Here is a 27,275-nt window from a genome sequence, read left to right on the forward strand (position 1 = left end):
ACCTCTTCTGGGATGGCTGAAACAGCTGGGAACTGGCTGGGCATCTCTTTGCACAGCCTCTCCACAACACTAGCTTGGCTTCCATGTAGCATGGCATTCTCAGGACAGTTGGGCTTCTATCAAGCAGATAGCTTCTCCTAGCATAAGCATTTGTTAAGAGCGCGAGGCCAAAATGGCAAGGCTTCTTAGCACCTACACGTGGAAGTCCACAGTGTCACCTCATTGCACTCCATTGAGTCACAGGACCAGCTAAGCTCCAAAGAAAGGAAAGAACCCAAAGGTGTGAGTAGAAGTGCTTCAGTGGGGTGCCATCTTTGGTGACAAGCTATCATTAATCAGCTATTTCATTTAATCAGATCCTAATTTCCTACATTCTAAATATTTTCAAATGCGCATCCACATTTCTAAGGGTTTATGTTATGTCAGGTTTGCATTTCCATTTTTTCCTTATCTGCAAAACAAACAAACAAACAAACAAACAAACAAAAAAACAAAAAAACAAAAAAAAACCTGTAGGGGCACCTGGGTGGCTCAGTTGGTTCCGCATCCGACTTCGGCTCAGGTCCTAATCTCTTGGTTTGTGAGTTCCAGCCCTGTGTCGGGCTCTGTGCTGACAGCTCAGAGCCTGGAGCCTGCTTCAGATTCTGTGTCTCCCATCTCTTAGCCCCTCCCCGGCTCATGCGCTCTCTCAATAAACGTTAAAAAAAATTTTTTTAATTGTAAATAGGACATGACAGTTTACAAAGGCATAAGAATTGGTATCACAAATCTGCCCTGATCTCTAGATTTATAATGCTAGGATGTCAACTGGATGTCAACTCCAGTTAAGAATGTTGCCACTTTGCTATTCTGGTCAAATTCTCAAATATGAGAGTGCTAGCATTGGGAGGAATACAACAATCGGGGAGGATAGTGCAGGTCTTCCATTTTACATGTACAATCATATAAAGTGTGTGTGTGCGCACGTGTGAGTGTGTGCAAGAGTGCGTGCTGTCTAGAATAGGTGGCCTGGCACTAGAACCCAGGCCAGGAAGTTCCCTACTTAACAGAAATTATTCACAGAACATAAACACCAGATTAGAGAAGCTTACTTCATAACCCTAACCTTTACCAAGGAAGACAAAAACAAGGCTGCTCCATAATTATATCCAAGCAGAGAGAAAAACAAGACCACTCTTCAAATCACTAAAGTGAGCAAGCATCTCTTTCACCCAGGTAATATCAATGACTTCTGCTTCTTTGTCACTTACTATTTTACCCTTGTTCCACTGATCCCACCACTTTCTAGATAAAATTATCAAGATACCCAATCAGATTTACCCCCGCTTCCTAATAGTACTCAATCCAGAACAAACCTCACTTCCTCGTGCCTCACCAAAATCGTCTTTCCCAAGTCTAATTCCATAATAAATCCCACCCAACAATACTCTCTTACTCAGATTTCCCTCATTTTGCATGCTATCCTGTCTTATTTGGAGCAGCAAACAACAACAAGCAACAACTCTAAATCTGTTTTCACACATGTGTGTTCCTGGTAGTCTTTGGTTAATGAGTATTATATAGTAATAATAACTTCATGTAACATATGAAAGGCTATTTATTTCAATTGACAAGTTCAACAAATGCACACACAGACAAAGGGGGTCAGTTTCACTTGGAATCCTGAACCACCATCAACTCGAAGTTTACATTTGTCCCCATTGACTGTGGAGCACCAGGCACCCATACATATACCCATGTTCCCAACAGTGGTGTTTCATACTGAAATCTCACGGCCGCCATAGTAATCTCAAATGCCTAACACAGAGAACATAAAGGAACAACATCAGATTGATCAATGATTCAAAGTGTAGACTCTCCTGGCCTCTGACAGCCCATACTTCTCCTACCACAACGCTTGTTGTTATCAGAACTAATAGAGATGAAGTGAAATGCGTTTACCTCAATCATTTCACAATTATCAGCTTTGATGTGAACCTCAGTTAAAGAGAGGGTAGAAACTGATGATTTGGAGAAAAGACAAAAAAAATCTATGGATTTGAGGTCCCTCTTTCCCCATTCTATCCATGCTGTTATTTCATAGAATTCATTGCATTCGTCCAACAAATACTTGCTGAGCTCCTACCACATGCTGAGTACACAGATATTCATATACAAGTATGAAAAATTATTAAAGACAATCCAGAAACGATACTCACTCTAGCCTTTTACCAATGGGCTGAACCCACCTGTTCTTTAGCATGCAAACAGCGATGTGATCTCTCTTCCCTCCTTGAACACCAATCTGTCCAGATAACTGAAACTTCTACTGTCAACCTTGCATTCTGCCAGGTCTATCTGCTGCTGGAAAATAACAATGCTGGAAAACCGGGTTGAATTCTCTTAAGTAAACTGTCACTCCTTAATGTACCGTATCTTTCCCAAAAATTCATTAGTCTTCCTTTTAAGGAGATGAGTTTTAATGTTCTTCCTATCAAGGGCTACTCTAAACACCGAGTTTACAAAGATACAAAGTTTAAAGGGCTAGGAAGACATCAATCAATCGATTGATAATTGCTGACCAAAACTTTACACTGAGTTTTTAAGGCCTGGTGCTTGGATTGGTACCAATTAGCCAAAAGAAAAACTCTCCATTTCTAAATCATAGGAAGATAGTGACTTCATATTTATAAGGAATGTGCTAAATAAGAGATAGAACATATGATGGGAAATAAGAAACTTTTCAAAAGAGAAGTACACAATTTGTGTAAAAAAATTGTAATTTCAGTTTATCACCTATGCTTTGGATTTGAAGACAGCAGTCAGCCAGTCACCATTCTTCTATATGTCACTTATTCAAAATTCAATTCATAATGACTTTTATTTCATAGATACTTGCATGCATATAAAACTTTATGTGCATTACATATAAACTGCAAAGCATAGGAAAAGATATTTTTACAAAGAGGTTCTCAAAGTATTCCAAGTAAAACACCAAACTGGTGCATCTTAAATAAATGGCATGTTTTTAAATAAAATGTATTAATGAATATATTAAGATCTGTGTTTTGAAAGTTGTCTGTTTTCAAATAGACTGATCTATACTTGAGTGGATATAAGTACTTGTTTCAACAAAGAAAGTTAACTGCGCAAAAACAACTTCACAGTAGAGATACCTAGAGGCCAAAAAGTTGTGTTTTGGTCAATACAAAACAGAACTACAAGTGAAAATGGGTTCAGTGGCTTTAAATTAGTCTAAAAACTTTAAGGAGATAGTATTGCCCAATGGTTAAAAGACTAGCGTGCAGCCACTCTGGAAAATAGTAGGGAGGTTCCTCAAAAAGTTAAAAATAGAGGACTACCCTACAATCCAGCAATTACACTACTAGGTATTTACCCAAAGAATACAAAAATACAGATTCAAAGGGACACGTGCACCCCAATGTTTATAACAGCACTATCTAAAATAGCCAAATTATAGAAATAGCCCAAATGTCCATCAACTGATGAATGGATAAAGAAGATGTGGTATATAAAAACAATGGAATAGTACTCAGCCATAAAAAAAAAGATCAATGTTGTCATTTGCAACGACATGGATGGAACTAGAGAGTACTTTACTAAACGAAATATGTCAGAGAAAGACCAATACCATATGATTTCATTCCTATGTGGAATTCAAGAAACAAAGCAAACAAGCATAGGGGAAAAGAGAAAGATGGGGGGGAATCAAGAAACAGATTCTCAACTATAGAGAGCACACCAATGGTTACCAAAGGGGAGGTGGGTGGAGTGATAGGTGAAATAGGTGATGGGGATTAAGGAGTGCACTTGTGAGCACAGGATGTTGTATGGAAGTGTTGAATCACTAAATTTTACACCTAAAACTAATATGATACCACATGTTAATTAACTGGAATTTAAATAAAAGCTTTTAAAAAATAATAAATCTAATTGAGCAGACAAAAAAGAAAAAAATTCTAGGGTGCTAGAATCGAACAGAACCAACCCTGTGTGTCACTGGACAAGTTAATTCAATGTTCAGGTTGTCAACTCCCTCGACTATAAAGTATCACCTCCTATCATAGAGATAGATAGAGGACTAAATGAGATAATGCATGACAAGAAATTAGCGACACCACACACAAAACATTCAGTAAAGGTGAGGTATGATGATAATGATTAAGAAGGAATGGTGAAGATATTGATTCTCAACTAAGCCCCTATCTACCTGTGTACCCATTCATTACTGTATTTGTGTCTGAGGTTTGCAAACAGTGTTCTGAAGACAAACTGAAAAAGATCCACTTTTCCTAGTGAATATAAATCCATGACAGTTTCTTTTCTAAACTATTCTGCTGATGCTGAAAATAGAGGAAGACACAAAGCTAGAAGCCAGGATCAGAAGACAGGATCAAGTTACAGTTGTCCTTTCTCCCTCAAGCTGAGAATTTGTGTATGTACGTTCAAGGACTGAAGCCAATAAGCCTATTATATTGCAAACACAAAAGACAAAGGTTTTGGTAATAAACACAAATTTAGAAGGGAAGGATTAGCGCATGAGTGACAAAGAAGAGGAATAATTATTCTGTGTGGGATAGGGGTATAAAAGGATTACCACCCACTAGGCCAGCTCAAGAGAATAAATCTCAAGAGTTTTCAGCAGCTACAAGTCTGGTGAGCCCGTAAATATCCACCTAATAGTTCTGAAATTAAAACCCACTGTTAAAGGACCATAGAAAAAAGTGCATCATTACCATGGTAGGTGTATCTGTCAGAAAACAGAAAGAAAAAAAAAAAATGTTGGGAAAATGGAGCCCATACCAGACCACCGAAGAGAAGGAATTTCATATAGGGAACTAGTCATAAGACTACTGGGAAAGCAAAAAAAAAAAAAAAAAGGCAGGGAAGAATGCGGGACACTGCCACCTCCCTTGACGCTGGGGGAACCAGTGGGATGGTACACAGAGGCCAGAAGCCAGGGCTGCCTCACTGTAGCTGGATCCACACAGAGGCTCAGAACATGGAGATATACTGTCCAAAGCAACAGCAAGGGGGGAAATATGTCCTGGTTTTTCCCTTCCTATCTCTTTCCAACTTGCGAACAATGACTCCAATTGTGAAAACCTACTTAGTACTCAGTTAAGAAGGAAGCCTGGGAGGGGCGCCTGGGTGGCTCAGTCGGTTAAGCGTCCGACTTCAGCTCAGGTCACGATCTCACGGTCCGTGAGTTCTCTGGGCTGATGGCTCAGAGCCTGGAGCATGCTTCCGATTCTGTGTTTCCCTCTCTCTCTGCCCCTCCCCCGCTCATGCTCTGTCTCTCTCTGTCTCAAAAATAAATAAACGTTAAAAAAAATTTAAAAAAAAAAAAAAAAAAAAAAGGAAGCCTGGGAAAGCAGATGTCAAGAGATGGACGTGGAGTAGATCTGAAAGAAAACAAATGACCGGCACGATAGGCAAACATCAAGGAAACTTACCAAATAGATAAAAGGTACCACTCCTTTCGGTTAGGGTCAAAGGGGATCCTCAGTACAAAAGAGATGTCACCATTATTAGTTTTAATCAGGCTACCATTTGGAAATGCCATCGAATAAAGCCCCCCAGCCAAAATGGCAGTGTTAAGATTAAAAATCTGCCAATGTCACCACATTTGCTTCAACGTGTGAGAAGGTAAAAATGAAAGCCCTTTTTGGTAGCTCTTCCACTCTTGGATTTCACATACAGGTAAGAATTCAAAGAACACGTTGGGAAATCTGTACAGGATGGCTACCATTTTAATTCGGCTGGGATATCACAAAGTATACAACAACCATCTAATCATTCCCAAAGTTCATTTAAAAAGATCACTGTAGGGGCGCCTGGGTGGCGCAGTCGGTTAAGCGTCCGACTTCAGCCAGGTCACGATCTCGCGGTCCGTGATTTCGAGCCCCGCGTCAGGCTCTGGGCTGATGGCTCGGAGGCTGGAGCCTGTTTCCGATTCTGTGTCTCCCTCTCTCTCTGCCCCTCCCCCGTTCATGCTCTGTCTCTCTCTGTCCCAAAAATAAATAAAAAACGTTGAAAAAAAAATAAAAAAATAAACAAATAAAAAGATCACTGTAATATCGGAGAAACAAAAGGATCTATTCTAAGAATTAAGAACTGTCCCAATACGACCCTTTCCACTTTTCTCGTTTCCTTGCAGCATGCGAAAGGTTTGCAGGGACAGCAGAGTCACAGATTCACTCTTGACAATCTCACAGGTATGTTCTCAGAAGAACCGTGTTGGCTTATAAAATGGAGTCCATTCTAGGGGGGGAAAAACCCATAGAATGGTAGGCCATCTGAAATCGTTTAACCTTGGACAATATATTCTGCATCTCACTTTCCTTAGACTGTCGAGACTAGATTAGAACATCTCTCCATCTTCAGGTTGAGTGCAGAGAGGGGAGGAGCAACTTGCTCAACCCAGTCTCTAGAAAGTGGGAGAACAGAAATCACCAACACTGATTGAAGTCCAGGGGGCATTTTCAGGAAATGGAGTAAGTAAAAGGAAACTGGATATTCAAAGCAATCTCCCTAGGGGCGCCTGGGTGGCTCAGTCGGTTGGGCGTCCGACTTCAGCTCAGGTCATGATCTCGCAGTCCGTGAGTTCGAGCCCCGCGTCGGGCTCTGTGCTGACAGCTCAGAGCCTGGAGCCTGTTTCAGATTCTGTGTCTCCCTCTCTCTCTGACCTTCCCCCATTCATGTTCTGTCTCACTCTATCTCAAAAATGAATAAACATTAAAAAAAATTTAAAAAACAAACAAACAAACAAGCAAAGCAATCTCCCTAGACTGGTACCACAGCCCCTCTTCCTGGGTCACCTTTTTTCTCAGCTCACACTCCCAAAATATATCCTTCCAAAGTTACCAGAAACTACAGCATCCACACCAAGCTGATGCCAATGGAGGAAGAGATCACCTCAACTTTATTTCTACCCATCAGTCAACATAGAAATAGGCACTGTGATCAATTATTGCATAATGGAAGAACGTGTTTCTCTCATTAATTTCTTTCATTTTTTTTTTGCTACGTTTCAATTTCTAACGGCAGAGAAAAGATAAAAGAGTATACAAAGAGTTCTCACGTTATGCTGATGTTAAGAGTATTTTATCGCCAATAGTAAGTTTCTATAGAAAGTCAATAAAACGTGGGAGAAAATGTGAATATAAATCATTTATTATGTGCTCCTGCTATAGTCGCTGCAGCTTGCATAATTGACCTGGAAAGTCTAAGAATTCTGATAATTCTAATAAAGCCAAAAAACAAATGGGAGTGTATTCCTTGTTGGTCTCCTAACTAGAAGGTAACTTAAACCCCAGTCCTACTCAGCTTTAGCTTTAGAGTCTAACGTTAGTGTTCTCCCCAAGTGCTGCTTCCAGGGGAAGCCCCTGTGGTCACAGTGTACCACCTGTAAAGACTGCTCGCCAACCAGAAAGATCCTGTTTTGTTTATACACTGAGGCGTAACCGCACTGTGCTGGCCTAACCTCCCCTAAAGAGGCTAAATAACGTTCAGTATCGTTTGCCCTAAATGGAGGTTGTTCATCACCCTGAGTAACAAAGCAAAAAAAGTGATTCTTTATAACATTAGTATATTTTCAGATATATTGGTGCATACACTCTTAGAGCTCCATGTGCCACACACATATACATATGTATGTACATATGTACAACCATGGGAACATACACAATTTCCGGGAACAGAAGGGAAAGAGGGATCATCTTTGGTTGAAGAAAAAAAACAAAGGCAAAATTCTTTCACACTGTAACTGCCGGGTAGACTTCATTAGCTATGCATGGAGGAAGGCTTCGAATGTGGAACTTTGACACTTCCCTGTCCCTGTCCCCCTCATGTAGCCCTGAAACCAGACTTGAGGTGCAGAGAAGTAACCACTGCTGAACTCCACAGCCCTCTGCTGAGGGGCCAAGTTCAAGGTGAGAACCAGCAAGAGCCCAGGACCCTCCACATTTGCCCCGTGACCAAGTAACTGTACTCTGGAGCACACTTCAAGGAAAACGAGCACATCAAGATCCTTTGAAAGAGCATGTTACCTGATGTGGCTGCGAACTGGACCATCTGCTATAGGAAGGAACACCCGAAGACTTGCTGGCCGAGTTTCTCTGGAAAAGGGAAGGGGGAAAAAAAAAAAAAAAAAAAGAAAAGATTTCATGTTGTCACACGAACCGAATACACTTTATATTTCTCTAAACTAATTATTTATTCAGTGTCTACAGCTCCAAAGATTAACACAATCTTAGATGCTGTCTGAACTGAATCTCGGTTTCATTTCTTTTAAAACGCATTCTCCTCAGCAAGAACAATATAAACACTAAAGCTGAAACATCTGGATCCAACTCTCAGCATGTGCTCATTGTTTGACCTGCCGCGCGACACCCAAATGCTCGGTGTCTCAACTTTCCCTTCAGCGAGACTCAGGTAATAATTCTTACGGCACGGGATTCTTGGGAGGATCCAATATGGTGACAGTTGTGAAGCAGTTCATCCAATAAGGTGCTAGACACGTATGAAGCCTTAATTCAACATGCAGGAAATCAGGCCCATTATTCTAAGTTTCCACGTGCAACACACTGGCATACGAATATCCGCATATTTGACTCAGTTATTCTTTTTCTTCAATTTATCTATTTGGAGAAACACCGAATGAGCACACGAGTGCACACGCACAAGCCACGTAGGGGCAACGAGAAGGAGAGAGAAAACCCCAAGCAGGCTCCACGCCATCAGCACTGAGCTTGACCCAGGGCTCGAACTCACCAACTGCAAGATCAGGATAACCTGAGCCGAGATCAAGAGTCAGACACTCAATCGGCTGAGCCACCCAGGCACCCCAGTTATTGTAATAAAGAGAACGTCACCTTGGGAAAGGCCTTACCACATCATCACTACAAGCTCCCCGAACTTGTGATATGCCACAAACTCACTGCAGATTAGCTCCCCCCCAGTCATTCTTAACACCATGTTTCTCGGACTGCTTCTGCCATCAAGGTTTAAACAACTACAAACCCACTTTCTCGGCAGTCCTTCCCTCTACTCCTGGCCAGTGAGAAGTGAAGAGAATTTTGGAGGTGTGACATGGGAGGGAATTCTGGGAAAACCTTTTGCTCTCCTGATAAAAGGGGAAAAGATAAGGCTCATACCTTCACCACCACCACTCTTCTTTCTAAATACAGATGCGCTACACGGAGCTGGAGTGACCATTCTGTGACCTCGAGGAAAAGGCCAAGAGCAGAGCAGAGATGCTAACCTGAATTAATCTTGTTCCACAGTGACCTACGGCTTCAGACTGCTACTTCTGCCTGAGCCCTCCTTGCGTAATTGACTATAATCACCTTTTCCGTCACTTGTAGAAACTCGCGGATGCTTCAAGGCAGAGGCAGGAAGATGTAAAAGCAATTGGTATGTTTCGAGAATGATCAACAGGCCTATATAGTCCCGCCAACTTTCGTACACCCCATCACTGCATTCCATCTGCCTTTCGGGACCCCCGTGTAATTCTGTGCTGGCCTTTGCTGTTCCTGACAGCTTTCCTGAATCTCTGCCACAGGGAGGTTGGCATGCTGGCTAAATGTTATGTTCTGCCTGCTCAATTCAACTTCCCTCCAGCATCTGCCCATCTGAAGAGGCAGAGTTGGGAGCAGCTCTCCTGCCCCACTGAGGCTGATGGGATTGGACCCTATAGCACAGTGTGAGAAGCATTTCCGTGTTCCACTTGGATAAAGGGAAAACTATCAACGAAGTGGCGGAAAGTTAAACTAAAAGCGTAATCGCACTTCCTCAAGGAGCAGCAGTAGCAATGAATTTCAAATGTATCAGACTTTACCAGCACATGTCGGTGTGCCTTCTCTAATGCTGTTTTCCTAATTGTGAAATAAGGATAATTTAGATGGTCTCCGTGCTCCCTCCTTATCCAGCCCCAGATCTATTCAATTAAAGGGTTCTATACTTTCAGAGTGTATAAATTACTGATTATAGATTCAATTCCTTTCAATGCCGAGGAAACATCTTCACCTCTGTTAACTAGAAAATGCTAATAATCCAGAATAGCCCTTTGCTTGAATATGTAGCAGATCTTGGCTTCCTTCATTTGTAGGAAGGGGCTGTTAGCTGATTTTCTAGTCCAACAATTTGGGCTTCAGAAGAATCTCTTCAAGTCTCTTTAAATCGTAAGATTTTGGAATCCACCATCAGACTAATCAAGACATCACAGAGTGAGGACATAATTTATCAGTTTTGAGCCACAATACAGGTTTCTAAAACTGTGACAATAATTTTTATACTGAGTATCAGGAAAATAATTGTGTTTATTTTAATTAAGATAGAACTGACATAACATTGTGTAAGTTTTAAGGTATTTGTGTTGTTTCAAAACATCTATGTATTGCAATAGGATTACCATCATACTGTATAATTATTCCATAAAATATATGTATTATGGATAATACATATACTTTATCCCCTCATCTCCTGACGGACACTTAAGTTCTTTCTACATCTTGGCTATTGTGAAAAGTGCTTCAATAAACATGACGTGAGTGTATCTGTTTGATATCCTGCTTTCATCCTCTTTGGGTATGTACCCAGAAGTGGCAATACTGGATCATATGGTAGTTCTACTTGTAGTTTTTTGAGGAACCTTCACACTGTGTTCCACAGTGGCTACACCATTCCCACCAACCGTGTGCACGAGGCTGCCCTTTTCTCCACACCCTCACCAACACTTGTGAGCTCTTCTTCAAAGTTTTGGTTTTGTTTTGTTTTTAATCAGAATAAAATTATGATCATCCAATTCAAGACATGAGCACTAACATTCGACAAATATTTCACAGAAAAGGGAGATGTGTGATGTGCAGCATCTGATCCACATCATTAAAGAAACTTGAAGGGGGAAAGACAGAAAATGGGCATTTATATGTAACAACCACCCAACATGAAATGCAAGCTCTCCCTTCTTGATAAGTGCCCACGCTTACCTTTCTTCTAAAGGTCACACTGCACTTCCGCACCGACACAAGTGTAATTAACTGTATCATGGTAATTGTAATCTATTGTGATGCACACACTTCACATCCTTTCTGGCGCTAAGGATAAATGTAAAAGGCCAGAGAAACAACAAAATAACTGGGCAACATTAATTGCAAATTTTAAAGACAGGACCAGGTCTAGAATTGCAGCCTCGCTTCTGATGGAGGCGACTGTATTCAAAAAATCAGTCTCCCAGCACAACACAAAATCTCGTTGGGTTTCTTTGATGTCCTTTTGAATTAACTAGCCACAATGTGTGGTTTGGATTTCAGCCTGGACCAAAATAAACTCACCTGACAAACCAGAGAAGTAATTGATCCTATCTTCATTTCCCCCCTCTTGGTGCCCTTAGCAACCAGTGGTTAATCAAAGGGCAGTACCCAGATCGGAATAATGAGGCATGCTGGCTTAAAATGCATATTCTCTGACCCCAGGAATTTACAAATCTCTGGAAGTGGGATCCAGCAATTTACATTTTTAAGAGGCTCTTCAGTGGATTCATATTTAGTCTTGGAAGCAAGGAAACATCTCCGAATACTCCCAGCACACACTTCTTTTGCTGTATGCATCCACTGAAGAACAAGGATGATGATGAGTAGAGGTATCAAGACCCAAGGATATTATTGATAGCATTTTTTTAATCTAAAAAAGATAAAACGAACTCTCAAACTCCAAAGAAATACTTCTGGAAATTGTGGGAAGGCGCCTGAGGAAAAAGAATCTTATTTTTAATCTACTGATATAGATTGAACCTTCAGCCACCACAGCCCAATTAAATGGCTGGGTAGGAGTTTCAGTTTAGACACCCAATGCCTGCCCTTGGAAAACCTCCCCTGAATATCAAGAATGGGCTACTGTCCTTCTGATATGTTTCCAGCACATCTGCGCTCGCCGCCTATCAAAAAGTCCTAGGACACTCTCTTGTAATTGCCTTCTAAATGCAGTTTCCTCTTGTAGACTGTACATTCCACAGGTTATAGGGGAAAGTGGGGAGCAAGCTGGGGATGCATATCATGGACTAATGTAACTAGGCACATCTGTGCTTGGCATACAGTAAGTGCTCAGTAAACACCAAATTAAATAGGTTCAATTTGTGAGTGTGGACAGGAGACTGCTTCCGCAGGAGACAGTGGCTACAGAACTAACACTCCCAGGGACAAATGCAGCAAAAGTTGATAGAATTTCCAGAGCCCCAGTGGCTACTATGATGTCTTAGAAAGGGTAACACCAGTGGCCCAGACTTTAGGGTATTCGAGTGGGGAGTACCCTGATTCGGCTTCACAGAAAATAGCAATTGTTCAAGTCAGTAGGGCAAGAAATAAGGGAAATGGCAGACACCACATTGAAGTTGAGAGTATTGGTTAATGGACACATGTTATCCCGTATAAAATGTCTCAGGAATGCTGTGAGATAACCGCCAAAGACCTAGATGATCTACAAAAGCAGAGAGAAGCTAGAATGCAAAGAAATATTGAGACAAAAATACATACCCTACTTTGCAGCTTCTCTCCCCACCCCACCCCCTGCCCCCCACCCCCCCACCCGCCCAGGCTGTGAGGCTTGTGCAAATCCAGGTTGCTTAAGAGAAAAGGAGCTCAGGAGGACAGTGTAAAACATTAGTGATAAAAGCGTGCAGAACGCTGTGCTAAACAAAGGGGGGAAAAGGCTGTGCAGAAACCTGGAAGACAGACCAGATTCAACGGCAGTTTGTAAGTGAGGAAGGCGGCCAGATGCTGCGGGAGCCTGCCAGCCGGCCAGCCACTGTACTTCATCCGCAACTGTCCTTTGCTTGGCCAGCTTCCTCCAAGTCTAATTGCCCATCAGCCTAAGACAAGGAACTATCATTTTTCAGTAGCTGGAGTCTTTGCTGCATTAGGCCTTGAGCATATCTGAAGAACGAGAAACGAAGAAGCAATAAACAGTGTTGGAAGGTGCCAACTGGACATCTGCATTTAACATCGTAGCCCAAAATTCATTGACAAATATGATCCAGGAACCAACATGGGCTATTCAGACAGACTGAACTCTGGATGACAGACATGACTTTTGGGATTTTAATTTCAGATGGAAAACCATGCTTCCAGTCCCAGTGAGATGAATCATGTAAGAGACAAGACCAAATAGCAAAGGACCTAGATAGCAGTAACACTTGTAATAAGGTATGAAGAGCGGACTCAAAAACCTTCCCAGCACAAGAAACTTTGAAGAATTAATGGTAAAGGCTCTACCTACACATACCTTAAAATAAAGAGCTACCAAAAAAAAAAAAAAAAAAAGAAAAAAATCACAAGTGCACATACCTGGCAAGCGAAGAAAAGGAAATTGATAAAGGGTAAAAGATGGCCTTCTGGAATCTCTTTAACAATTTCATTATTGAAGCCATCATGTCCTCTTTATAGTTGCAGTATCTTGGGACACACATCCCCATGCCGTTCGTGTCCATGGGACACACAAACAATCTTTACCCTCCCCATCCTTTGTAAACACAATCAAGGACAAATTGTCCTCATTTTAAGGAATTATTGAGGTCAGTTGACCACACCACCACCAGTCAAGAAGTTCCCTCCCATTCCTAATGCTACAGAGAATCCTCACAGTTGGTTAAGGAATGGTAGCTAAAAGCTGATTTGAGGCCCCATACCCTGGCCGTAGGCTTTGCGTGTCCTACACCAGGGGCGAGGAGCCAGAGCATAAGCGGCTTCTTTACCAGCAGATGCTGCTTTAAATAACCAGAATATGGTCTCCAGGCTCGAAGATGGCCTCCGAAGACCCTGCTTCCTGATACTGACACCTCCACAATGACCAACAGAGTCGACTAGTAGAATATAGTAGACAAACGATATTCTTTTTGACCAATAAAATATAGTGAAATAAGGATAGGTCACTTTGTAGATTAGGTTATAGAAACTTGGACATGGTCGATCATTTTCACTTAGATCCAAGCCATGTCATGAGCCACCTTAGGAAGAGTCCCATGTGGTAAGAAATTGAAACTTCTTCGGGCCCCTGGGTGGCTCAGTCGGTTGAGCGCCCGACTTCGGCTCGGGTCGTGATTTGACAGCTTGTGAGTTCGAGCCCCATGCTGACAGCTCAGAGCCTGGAGGCTGCTTCGGATTCTGTGCCTCCCTCTCTCTCTGCCCCTAACCCACTCACATTCTGTCTCTGGCTCTCTCAAAAATAAACATTAAAAAAAATGTTAGAAATTGAAACTTCTTGCCAACAGCCACATGAGTGAACTTCAAATTGATCCTGCAGGCCCAGTCAAGTCTTCAGAGACTGCAGCCAGGGCTAACAGCTTGGCTGCACCTTCAGGAGAGACCCTGACCAAGAACAGCTACACAGACTGTTCACTAATCCCCTACTCTCAGACACTGTGCAAGACAATCAAGGTTTACTGTTTAAGCAGCTAAATTTTGGGATCATCTGTCACACAGCAATACATTAAGTAATTCACATTATTAGCAGAACAACTATTCAGCTCTTACCATGATACAAGCAGAAGTCTGTAGAAAGCACAAAGTATTCTGTGAATCATACCTAAGGGAGGGGAAGACATTCTTCTGAATTACAGACAAAAAAAAAAGTTTCAGGATTTTTCCTCCTTTAGGTCTTTTTTTAAAAATTAAGTCCCTGAATTTTCACATTGTTATTTAACATGTCTCACAGCCACTTCCTTCAAAGAGACAGAGAACTGGAAGTCCCTGAAGACACAGGCACAAGGTAACCTCCAGCTCCCTTCCTGCACCAGACTAAAAACAGCAAACAGGATGCTCAGTAAATAAATGATAAGCTTCCTGTTATCATGCAGCTTTCTCTGTAACTCAACTTGATCTTGCTGTATCTTACAAAAGAGACCTGATTCACTTTAGCTACTGGACTCCATCTGCCACTGCACATCTCAGAGAAACGGAAACTCTCCTCCGGCAGCTGTACAAGAGGGCAGGCTGGGGTATTCTACTTCTAAGATACTAAGGGGGAAGGAGGCTCCCACAGACCCACAAGGAAAATGTGAGCCGATGATACAGTGTTCCCTCATCTGTGTTATACAGAAACCGGAACCACAGAATGACCTACCGAAAAATGGTTCTTTGTTCAGTTTGGGAAATGCTACATTTCCCAAATGATCCAACCCAGAGGTCTGCAGAATTTTTCTGTAGTGGACCACAGAGTAAATACTTTAGGCTTTGTGGCCCATACTCTTTTACAGCTACTCAACTCTGCCATGTGGCATGAAAGCAGCCATAGAGAATACCGAAGTGAGTGAACATGGCTATATTCCAGTAAAACTTTATTTGCAAAGATGGGCTGGATTCAGATTTGCCCCACAGGCTACAGTTTCTATAGTGCTCCTGTCCCTTCACTAGAATGGTTAAGTACCAGAAAAGCTGAAAGGTTAACACATAGGACACCATTCCAACCTCTCTCTTGAAGAATCACCGCACATTCTGGCATATGAAATGCATTCAGAATTTCCACTCCCAAGACATACCCATGGGTCAGTTTGTCCCAACATGACTTGTCCAAAGAATCTATTTACTTAACTCTTTCCTTCTTTTGCTCTACCTTTCCCCACCCTTTTTCTGTCACTCAACTTCTTTTCTTACCGAGGATTTATTTACATCTCAGGGATCCAGTCTTCTATAGCACCTCTCTGAGGAAACAAGTTACCTAAATTGCCATGTAGATCAATCTGAGTGAACAATTTTATTCTCACGTTTTAGAAAACTGGCTTGAAACACAGAGTGCCAGTGAACATCTTAAGCAATACCTTGACTTTCAAACATAGTGCAGTCCCAAAGACAGAAAACTTAAAAAATATGTGGGGTCTTATGTGTGTGTGTTTTGTGGAAAACTGGCTGCTTGCCACGTTTTTCTGTGTCCTTTACCTCCCCTCATTCCTACCCTAGAAGTAAGGGATTTTACTTTTGGAACTTGTGGTATGAAAAATCATCTATTAGGAAGTTATGGACTAGGTCATTACCTCCAGAAAATGTCAAGTCCCTAGCATATCTGAAACTTAAAACCTAAAGTTAATTGCATTGGCCAAATTAGCCAATTGATCATTTTCTGCCAAAGTGTCTTGGAAACTTTTATAAAACACATAGTGATTTCCGGGACTGTCAGAGTTCTTACACACAAAAGAAACCTTGAATTTCCTCATTAGTAGCCTATCATTATTGGTGATCATTGGCCAAAGAGACCAATGCTGGAATAATATAGGAGGGGACCACGCCATGATGTGAACAGGAGGAGACAGGGGTCATTCACCGCAGGACATCTCAGAGGCTGCCTGCCACATAGAGTAGGTAGAAAGCAATCTGACAAGCAGATATTTTTTTTTCCCTCCCGAATCTGATATTAATGAGGCATTAACCAAGTCATTTCTGCTCATCTATAAACTGGGGTGGCTGAACTAAAGTCAAACTTGCTGTGAACATGTGAGTCCGTCAATATTACCCATTCATAGGTTATTTCAATGTATATGCATATCAGTGATGCCACACAGTGGACAATGATAAGTCGGAAAGAAACTGGCTAGAGCCCAATTTCCCAGAATGGGGCAACCCCTAATCTGGAATTCCCACCCAGTCATTTCTTTTCCTCAAAGCCATGAGAATCCATAGGATAGTCAGACTTTCCTGAGCTTAGGTACCATCAACTTTTCAAAGCCTGAGGAGGGGGTGGTGGTTGCTAAATTTTAAAAGTGGTTTATTCAACCGTCCATCAGATTAGAGATTCCTCTGTCTCCCAGACTTCATCACAAGGGAGACATGTAATGCTCAGAAGTTTTCCCCCATAAAAACATATCCTGGGACACTGCACAGCCCTCCATTCTGATTCTGGGACTTCCTCCCACCTCTTCATCAGGAAACAGAGCGGGAAGACTAAGTTCTCCTTCGTACAAATAGCACCACATGTCGCCTCAGCTGCAATGATCCTCGTAACCATGGGCACTTGTGACAAGGCTCCAATCTAGCCTTTTGGCTGCGGGTAGCAAGGGGAACATGGTCATGCTGTCATAATGAATCAGGTTTGTCCTCATGCTATTCGCCACGTACAAAACACGCTTGGCACGCAAGCTTTCCAGGATGAGTGTGTTTCCAGGTGGAAAACTTTTGAAGTCTTTGCTCTGTGACTGAATGGAATAGGTCAGAGAGAACACTTACATGACTCTTCCTGACAAATCCTCATGTGGCTGATCCTTTTTGTGGGCCTAAGAGATGTAGAAAAGTAGAAAAATGTACTTCAGCCCCCACTCTCCCAGGAAACTAAAGATTTTGCAATTCCTAAAGTAAGAAACAACTACAAAATTTTAAACTTTAATGAGTCATGGTTATTTCTTCATAAAGTACTCATGAGTAAATTGGGGGTGAAGTTAATGCCTCCAAATACAGCCCTCTATTTAGAAGAATTTTGTTGTCATCTACATGATTTGAAACTTTAAAAATAGGGGAGGAGGGGGAGGAGGTAAAGAATTAAGCCTAATTTTAAAAGAATATGATTTGGGGCCAACATGTGTAAAAGCAGTCACAAGCATTAAATCACAAAAAAATTAACTGCCCAATGCAATGTGTATTTAAGTAGAGTCAATTCCAAGAAATTGTGGAAAGGCTGCCCTCTTCAGACACACTATTTTTTCTTAAGTTGCTATAGATTTTTCTACCTAAGTTTCTCTACAGGGGAAAATGGGAGTATGGGGTGAAGTATTTTTAAATCTGAGCTTTACTCTAATAAATAAATGTCAAACAAGGACATGGGAAAAAAACATTACTGAGTACCTAGTTTGCCTGTCTGGATTTGCCTGGAATATGTATCTTATAAGTTTTCCACATAGCCCTTGAAGCATGTAAGCAAGCTTCCGGATCCTAAGCTGTAATTAATTAATGGAGCTGTCTAGGCTGAAATGTTTACCTTGGCTGTCACCTATCTAAGTGCATTCAGAATAACCACCTGAAGTCACAATAATTGGCTTTCATGTCATTAGAATTTGTAATAGCCATGATGAACTTGACTCTTACTCCACAAAAACCCTTGTTTTTGGTTTTATTCCTGTAATTCTGAACAACCTGAAACAACAATTAAGAGAGTCCTGTCATGATGGAAGGTATTGTGCATAGTTGGGACCTTGGGAGGGAAAGCACGAATTCTGTCAGCAGAGTTTCCTTAGAATACTCCACAGACAGGTACCCTACAGACTGTGAGAAGCAAGTGGAAAATTTCATTTGAAACACAACTCGTTTTTCTACATTTCCTGTTCTGGGCTTCTTACCACCCCCCACCCCTGACATTTACTTTTTCAATGGCCAAATACAAAATATCAGTCTAATATAATGAGATGGCTTCCAAGAACCACACTCAAAAACCAGTTCAATTCTTTATAGTCAGTCCAGAACAAATTAGAGGTTAAAAAAAAAAAAAAAAACAAAAAAAACAAACTACCAACCAATCATGAAATACTCCCATTATATTATCTTCTGCAAGAAGATGAAATGTTTGTAAGGTGGCCTCTTTTGTTTCATAGCAACAATGAAGAGAGGGTACATAATATACTCAATTAAACAGAGGTCATTGGAGAGGGAATTTGTAAATGTTATTTCTGAGAAACGGTTGTTTATGAAAATCAAATTGGAGTGTGCAGGAAAATGGTGTGTGGGGCAGTGATAGCTACCAATTTACATAATACGTGACACATGTAATATACATGTGCACTTTTGCAGACAAAGACAGAACTAACTTGTTTATAATTTGAGGTGAAGAGGCTGAGAGGAAGTGCGTGCCAGCATGTGTCTCCTCCGCCTTCTAATATTCAGCTTCATGTATAATTGATAGACTACAATTTTTATGATGGTTAAAAAACAGTAAATAAATTATGAAGATTTCAAAGATCATCCATTTGCCAGGAAGACTCAGGTTTTCCTTGACCATTCAAGGAAATAATTGCTATTCCTCAAGGCAGTTCTAGCAGACCAGCAATTTCTTTGGGTTCTTATGCTCCCAAAGTGCTCAGGTTCAAAACTAAGCTTGGTGGACAACTAGACCTCAAGTATGACCCATGCTTTCTATTTATGCAGAGCTTAAGTTGATAGCATTTGGACAGAAAAGCCAGCCTAATACCAAATGCTGAACCCAGATTACACCTGTATGCAGAGATAAAATATGGAAATTCCCAATGGAACCAACAGAAGACGATTTCCACTTGAGAGGAAGGCCTTGAGATAAAAACAAGTTCATCACATGCACTATAGCTTCAGGAGTTTCAAATACAGGTCTATTTGTTTACATCATTAAAATTCTATGAAATTACATTTTGAACATGTATCCAACTCTAGAGTATCCAACACATACAAAAGTTTATAAACTTGCAGTTCATATGAATATAAACATGTATTATGGATAATATATATTATGTATTATAAATATAACTATGTTTGTGTGCATTTCTATTTATGCATTATTTCATTTGTTATACATGTATGAACATATTAGTATGTGTAATACCTAAGTATATAACGTACTATTATGTATATTTCACTCTATAACTTAGGTTATAACTTAGGTTATAACTTATAAGTTATAACATATATAAATATATGTTCTATATTTAACATAAGTTATATATTACATAATATAAATTATATGCACATATTATCTATTATGTAAGCATGTTACATATACATATTACATATAATATGCTTACATATATCATAAGCTATATAAGGACAGTGTATATACTATATATTATATTGCTACATAAATGTATATGCTAAACCATAGACACTGAACTCAATTTGAAATTTAAGAAATTTTCAAGGGTACTCCTAAGCATATGCAATTTCTAACTTCCACGAGGACTTTGTAATGAAAACCCTTTTGTAAGAGGAGACACCGCTGTATCTATTCTCAACAGAGCACTCCACAAATCTTCCTGCTCCTGCAGACGTAAACACACCTTTAATACTGAGTTCAGGAACTCCTCCATACAATTTCAGATCAAAGCCAATTTGTTTTTTGAATTGGTATTGGCTCTCTTGGCCTTGGTCTACTGACTATTTTAAATGGAACTCTGTGGGAGAATCACTGATGTCTCTGTTGTAAGGTGCAGTGAAAGAAACACCAAGTTACCCAGGAGACGTGAAATAGTGAGTTAGCAGCCAGTGTTTAGACGACACCGTTTGATGGGCAGGTACTGTAACCACTGGACCTCCCAGCCGCTCCAGGTCTCCAAGCTTTGAGAAGCAAATGCTATGAGGCACCAGATTATGCTTAAGCCAACAGCACAATCATGGTAAAAGGCTCTTGAAACCCCTTCTTCCCTCACATTCACATTAAATAAGCTAGCATTCACACCGTTTTCCCCTCACAGACAAACCATTACCAGCCACTGTTACCATGGCACAGACACACGCCAGGGAAAAGCCCCACACACAGAAGGGTCGTTTCTGTGATTAGCTGGTAGAATCCAAAGGAGAAGGAAATAGAGCTGGAGCTCAAGCCACGCACGGCCATTTGTCCCACATGGATGAGCGCGGAGCCAAGATGGCCAACTTCAGACATGAGCAGGTTTTTATGAATTATCACTTATAAAACTACGGGAGAAAAGCAGAAGATATCCAATGTGTCATTCCCCAGGGCTTTGCTGTAGATCATGGCTTCACGAGGGACAGGACAGAGGCTGCTCTTTCTTGAGGAAAATCTCACAGCTTTACCAGGAGCAGGGAGGCACGGGAGCCGCGGTTGTGCACACGAAGGTATGCTTCGGCTCTGGTGGCACACATGACCCCACTCAACACCAAGGCACAACTACTCCCGTCTGGATAGAAAGAAAAGTCTCACAGCTGCACCGTGCAGAGGAATGGCCAGGGGAGTTTCAGGAAGAGCTGGCACCTGCCTTTCAGCTTGCCGGTTCAGGATTTCTGATCACCATGCCAAGTCCAAGGTCAAGGCAGAATGGCAGCTAGAAATCTCTGCAGTGGTGCCTGTTGATTGGTTTGCCCAGTTTCCCATACACACTTTCTTCTATAACAGTGGTGTATTCCTTTGAGAAACTCCTCTACCTTCACTAAACTCAGCAGTTCAGGTGTGCTGCCCTCTGGGTGACCCGAGCCTGCCAAGAAGTTTCATCAAGAATTTGGGTCTTGAATACAATGGCCCAAGGGCAACTGGAGATGATTAAAGTCAACGGAGGTGCCCTGAAGAGACCACTTATTAGTTCCTATAATTGTCCCAGAGCTTCCTTCATTGTTGCCTTTCCCAAACACTGAAGGCTCTTTTTTTTTCCCCCTTGGAAATTTAATTCCATGTCCCACCCCAAACCTTTCCAATAAGTTCCATTTTCCTTAAGTTACCAGGGTTAGTTTCTGTTGGCTTGAAACCAAAACACCATTACTGACACAGATGCTTAGTGGTTACCTTTTTGCCAATTTCTTTTCCACTCTTCACTATACACTATTTACCAAGTTCAGCTCAGATTATTTTCTCTCCATATATACACATAATACATGCTATGTTATATTCTACATTACACTATTATACTATACCGTATTCTTTTTGCCCTTAAAACATCCTAATGATATGCCTGTTATTATTGCCAATGCACTGAAGATGAGGAGGTCATTGAAGTTCAAAGAGATCAACTTAGTGGTGCATCAGGATGACCTAAAGCCTTTGTTAAAGGACACAGTCCTGGTCTCCACGCCGAGATGACCGAGTCAGCGGCTCTAACAGAGGGCCCTCAGAAGTCACTTTTCTAACAAGTTCCCAAATGAGGATGCTGCTCGTCCAGGACCACGTTTTGAACAGCACTAGATTAAATCAAAGCTTCTCAAGCTCTGATGTGCTCACGAATCCCTTGGGGAAGAGATTCTGCTCCAACAGGTCCAAGGTGAGGCCCAAACAACCTCCATGCGAGATGAAGATGCCACCAGACCACACACAGCAGCAAGGATTACATGACTGAGCCAGATCACACAGTGACTGCCAGTGCCTGGACCGGGTCTCAGGTTTGCCTTCTCTTATTCACTCCACCACCTCCCCTAAGAAAGCCTGGTCTTTACAAAGGAGAAGCCCAAACCTCTGAAGGATCATACAATTTTACCAGATCTCACAGCTGGTTAGTTATATATTTAACAGGACACAATTGTCAGCTTTGATCACCAGCCCAGACGGCTTTGCTCCACAGTGCTCAAGAGTTCAAAAGTACTGTAGCTCCATTTCTACTCTGCATTAAAGCCTGACAAAGACACCCAAAAAATGGGCAAGGTCAGCACTCATTTACATTTCACTGATGGGGCACCCAAGTGGGGTACAGATTGCACAAACGGCTTGTTTATGACCATGCCACTAGAAGGCACCAAAGCTCGACCTGACCGAAAACAGTTCTAATGCCAAGTGCATGCTCCCACCACCTGCAACAAAGAAGATAAGACACGTCCCTAACCTGAAAGATGGGAGACCCCCAAATGGATAGCCAGTTATGGGGACCCAAGACCCTGTAGACCAGGTATCAAAAACAGAGGTCCACTAGCCTCGTCTGGCCCACAGGAGCATTTTCTCTGGCCTATACAGTGTGTTTATTGGTGGGTCAGTTGCCTATGTTTAAATACAGAGCAATTTTACATTCATTATAATCCAGAATGAAAAACTGTAAAGATCTGGCAACACAGAGTCCGGATTCTCGCACCTTACAGAAACAGCTCTGGGTGTGAGGGGAGGAAGGTGGGGGCATGGTGGTCATTGATGTGGCCACCTTGTCTGGGACATGGACTTACAGGATAGAAGATCAACCACTCCCCACCACTTGTTCATCAGATCACCCCAGTCCCCAGTCAGCCTGCGGCCAGGAAACCCATCAGGCACTGGAGTTCAGATGGCTGCCAACAAGAGATCCACGTGAAAAGGGTACTATAATGTCAACATTTCCCCGAGAGAGTAGGCAGAAAGGTGCAGAACTGAGCCATGTTGTTAGGAAAGAACGTACCTGTTAAAGTACTGGAGGAGAAGAACCCAGAGTAGTGCCCCCGCCTTTATGTGCACCTGAAGGTAGACCCTTACTTCTGAATGAAAGCTGAACTCATAGATGCCCCCTTTTTTCTCATAAAGTACGAGTTGCTAATACTATTTGAATCACCACAGCATACCCATTAATCCTGAAGTTTTGATAGCTTGATTGGTAATTGTTTGCTGGTTTCTGGAAAACTCTGCTTTGGTTAAAACAAACAAACAAAAAAACCCCATATTTTCTCTACCCTCATGGATTAGTGGTCCCTGTTGCACACACAGCCAAGTATGTTCCTGAACGAGGCCAAGGATCCAGCTGGCAAAATCCTGCTTTAGCCTAATTTTAAATCGCCGAGTCAACATAATGCCACTCTTCTGTTTAAATTACTGAACAATTAAAACTATGTGGGGTGTAATTCCAGGCTGAGTCCAGTCCTGTATGCAGCTCTTTTGTTGTCATTGTTAAATGGCAATACCAAAGCATGTCCAGAACTGGACCGAGGGTAGAGTTTCAGGGCCACAAAATTTATGCAAGGAATTTAAACACTGACACACTGTTTTTTTTTTTTTTTTTTTTTTTAATTTTTTTTTTTTTTTTAATTTATTTTTGGGACAGAGAGAGACAGAGCATGAACGGGGGAGGGGCAGAGAGAGAGGGAGACACAGAATCAGAAACAGGCTCCAGGCTCCGAGCCATCGGCCCAGAGCCTGACGCGGGGCTCGAACTCACGGACCGCGAGATCGTGACCTGGCTGAAGTCGGACGCTTAACCGACTGCGCCACCCAGGCGCCCCAACACTGACACACTGTTTACAACAAAAGGTTTGCCCCCATAATTCATCACACCTTTAAGACCACAGTCACATATGTAAATATATGTTTTTGGTTTTTTGGTGTTTTTTTTGGAGAGTCAACCCTAAGAGCAAACAGCCCTATCCCCTGGTGTTCCGTTGTCTCCTTGCAGCCCGAAGGTAGAAATAATGAGCCTGCAGAAGGGAGTGACAGATTTTATCTCGGAGACACTGACCCGAATGACCCCATTAGCATTGTTCCAAATGAAAAGTCGCCCTCCCTCTATGGGGATCGGAGGGGGCTGCCGGGGAGCTGGGAGGCAGTGAGATGTTCAACTTCCATTTGGAGCCAGAACCAAGGACGTGTTGTGCCCTCACCCCCGCATCCCACACAAGCTGGGCCCTGCCTATTTCCTGTGTACTTGCCTGTGACAGAAGGAAAGCCTCTCAAATCAAGGAGCACTATCTATGCCCTCGGTGCTCTGGGTCACATCTATAACCCCACTGGGCCCACATCAAGGGGATCCAGGCAGCCCAACCTGATGGATGCCCTCCAGCCAAGCCCTGTGGTTTATCATTTTTGCCTTCTTCTTCCAGGATCCTGTTCTCATAGAAGATCAAAGTCACTTGCCCTCCCCAGAGTTCTGCCTTTCCAGGGAAAACCATCCTTTTCCAATTTTGAAACAGGAAAGGAGAAGGAGATAGAGCAAGGAGGTGGGGGTGATGGATGTAGGGCAAAGAGGGTTATACACACACACACACACACACACACACACACACACACCAGAGTCACTGAGGACTCCAGGCACCTCACCCCACAACGTCAAGGCCCACTAAACCTGAGAAAGGAGTTCATTAGATTGTTATCTTTTGTGTGCCAGATGGTTTTTAATCCAGAGATGCTACTTATGGGCAAGTTTGGGGCCTGACAGGATTCCAAATTTTACCACTTACTTGCTGTGGCATCTTGTACAAGTTTAAGTAACCTCTCTAAATGCCTATGCAGGGTTCAGTTTCTCCATCAGCAAAATGAAGACATTAGTTTCTCTTGCAGAATCATGTTGTAAATTAAATGTAAAACGCAATAGTGCACCTAGAACAGTGCCTGGTGCATACAAGATAATTCAATAAAGGTGACCTAATTATGATAGTAATAATATTTAGGCAAGCTCTATAGACACAAAGTCAAGAATTTTACATGCAGAGGCAGCCCCACATGTAAAGCTTGCAGATGAGGATCCTCCCTGCCTTCTATCCATATTGCCAAGTGAAAGCCTTCTCAAGCTAGGTTCCTCCCCAAGGACTGTTTTGGGAAGCCCCACATTGATGGGTGAGGCTTTGGTCATGAGTTTAATGAGAGCTTGAGAATCCTGAGTGACAGCTCTGTGGCAGGCCTCGCCAGGAGGAATATTTCAGACAGCTCCCCAAGACAGCCCCTCATTCTGAGGAGTCTTAGTATGTTAGAACATGCTGGAAAACACAGTAAACACAGGATCTTTTGTAGGAGCATCATTTTTACTGAATGGTCATTTAAAATTTAAGATTCTTTATAAAGGTTTTTTATTTATTGAGGGGGGAAGGGGCAGAGAGAGGGAGAGAGAATCTCAGGCAGGCTCTGCACTGTCAGAGCAGAGTCTGATGCAGGGCTGAAATTCAGAAACTGTAAGATCATGGCCGGAGCTGAAGTCAGACACTTAACTGAGCCACCCAGGCACTCCATAAAATGTAGATTTTTAAGAATGGTTTATTCTTGAGAGAGATAGACATAGAGCATACGTGAGCAGGAGGAGGGCAGAGAGAATACCAAGCAGCCTCCGTGTGACAGCACAGAGCGTAAGGCAGGGCTTGAACTCATGAACCATAACATTTGGATCTGAGCCAAAATCAAGAGTCGGTTGAGCGTCCGACTTCAGCTCAGGTCAGGATCTTGTGGTTTGTGGGCTCCAGCCCCGCGTCAGGTTCTGTGCTGACGGCTCCGAGCCTGGAGCCTGCTTCGGATTGTGTGTCTGCCTCTCTCTCTCCACCCCTTCCCCACTTGCACCTGGTCTCTCTCTCTCAAAAATGAATAAACATCAATAAAAAAATAAGAGTAAATTACAATCAACATGGATACAAATGGAGTAAAAGGCGGGAAGGACAAGATTCTTAAAATATAAAACCTGAAATATAGAACTAAAATTATTTCAGGCTCTTGGGGCCAAAATGGCAACCAGTTTCTGTCTGTTGCTTTTAGGGCTGCTGGGAAACACACCAGGTCCTCACTCACCCTCAAATCAACAGGTGAGGTGGAGGTTATTACCGTCATGTCATTGGCAAAGAATCAGGCACAATTCACCTGCAGTGACAAAAGAGATCGGCCGTTCCTAGGGCCAGCAGAGGAAAGGACCACAAAGGGACATAATTTGGAGGGTGACAAATATTCTACATCTCGATGATAGTGTTGGTTACATGGCTGCACACATTAGTCAAAAAAACTAAAAGAGGCATAGTTTATTGTAAAGGAGTATAGCAAAATAAAATTGATTTTTTTTTAATTTTTTTTTTTAACATTTATTTATTTTTGAGACAGAGAGAGAGACAGCATGAACAGGGGAGGGTCAGAGAAAAAGGGAGACACAGAATCTGAAACAGGCTCCAGGCTCTGAGCTGTCAGCACAAAGCCCGACACGGGGCTCAGACCCACGGACCACGAGATCATGACCTGAGCCGAAGTTGGACTCTTAACTGACTGAGCCACCCAGGCGCCCCAAAATTGATTTTTTTTAAAAGGCTTCAGTTTTTAATTAAGACGTTGAAAGAGTCTGTTGACTACACACCCAATTACAGGGAAAAAAAAATCAGATCCTATTAGAAAATAGAAAAACATTGTGGGGATGGGATGGAAAGAGATAATCGTGGAGAGCGTGGGGGAGGTGGAGGGACCAGTGCTGAGCCATTATTAGCCATTTACATACACAGAGTGCAGAGGACCTTCCTGTGAAGGGAAGAAACAAGCAGAAAGAGGCAAGAAGAAGATAAAGAGGCAGAAAGAGGGGTGGGGCGTTGACCCAGTAAGCAGAATCTCTAGGGAAATTGGGGGGGGGGTTGGTCAGTGTCAAGAAACCTGGCATGCAGAAGACCTTCATTCGGATCAGGAGAGGGGAGGTATCTGGACACAGAGGCACTTCTACACATAGCTTCTGGTTCCCTGAGCCACCCACGTGGGATCCCCTAAATTCCACCACCCTGAGGGACAGTTTCAAGCAGTTTCACATCCCTAGTAGGGATATCCGAACCCCGAATATGCAAGCTGTCCCTCTTCCTTTGTCTCCGTGGGACATTCTCCCTACTTCTCTCTGCAAAGCTATTCTACCGCCAAGTGTCTTTGCCAGGAGGTTCCATACTTAAAAAGCCAGACTTATTTTTAGCTCCTGACAAATCCTCAAGGTCTTTCAATCCAACAGA

At 42.2% G+C, this 27,275-nt stretch overlaps 1 protein-coding gene across 8 annotated transcripts in view; it reads right to left on the reverse strand.

Moving 5' to 3' along the window:
* The window catches only part of RBMS3 (RNA binding motif single stranded interacting protein 3), a 1,338,119-nt gene that overhangs the window by 1,070,997 nt on the left and 239,847 nt on the right, over positions 1-27,275 (reverse strand). For all 8 annotated transcript variants that reach the window (XM_058729653.1, XM_058729650.1, XM_058729649.1 and 5 more), the window contains exon 3: positions 8,052-8,120. In XM_058729653.1, the coding sequence (XP_058585636.1) occupies positions 8,052-8,120 (69 nt within the window). The remainder of the gene's footprint in view (positions 1-8,051; positions 8,121-27,275) is intronic.

This window comes from Neofelis nebulosa, chromosome 5 (genome assembly GCF_028018385.1).
Source record: "Neofelis nebulosa isolate mNeoNeb1 chromosome 5, mNeoNeb1.pri, whole genome shotgun sequence".
Lineage (NCBI taxonomy): Eukaryota > Metazoa > Chordata > Mammalia > Carnivora > Felidae > Neofelis > Neofelis nebulosa.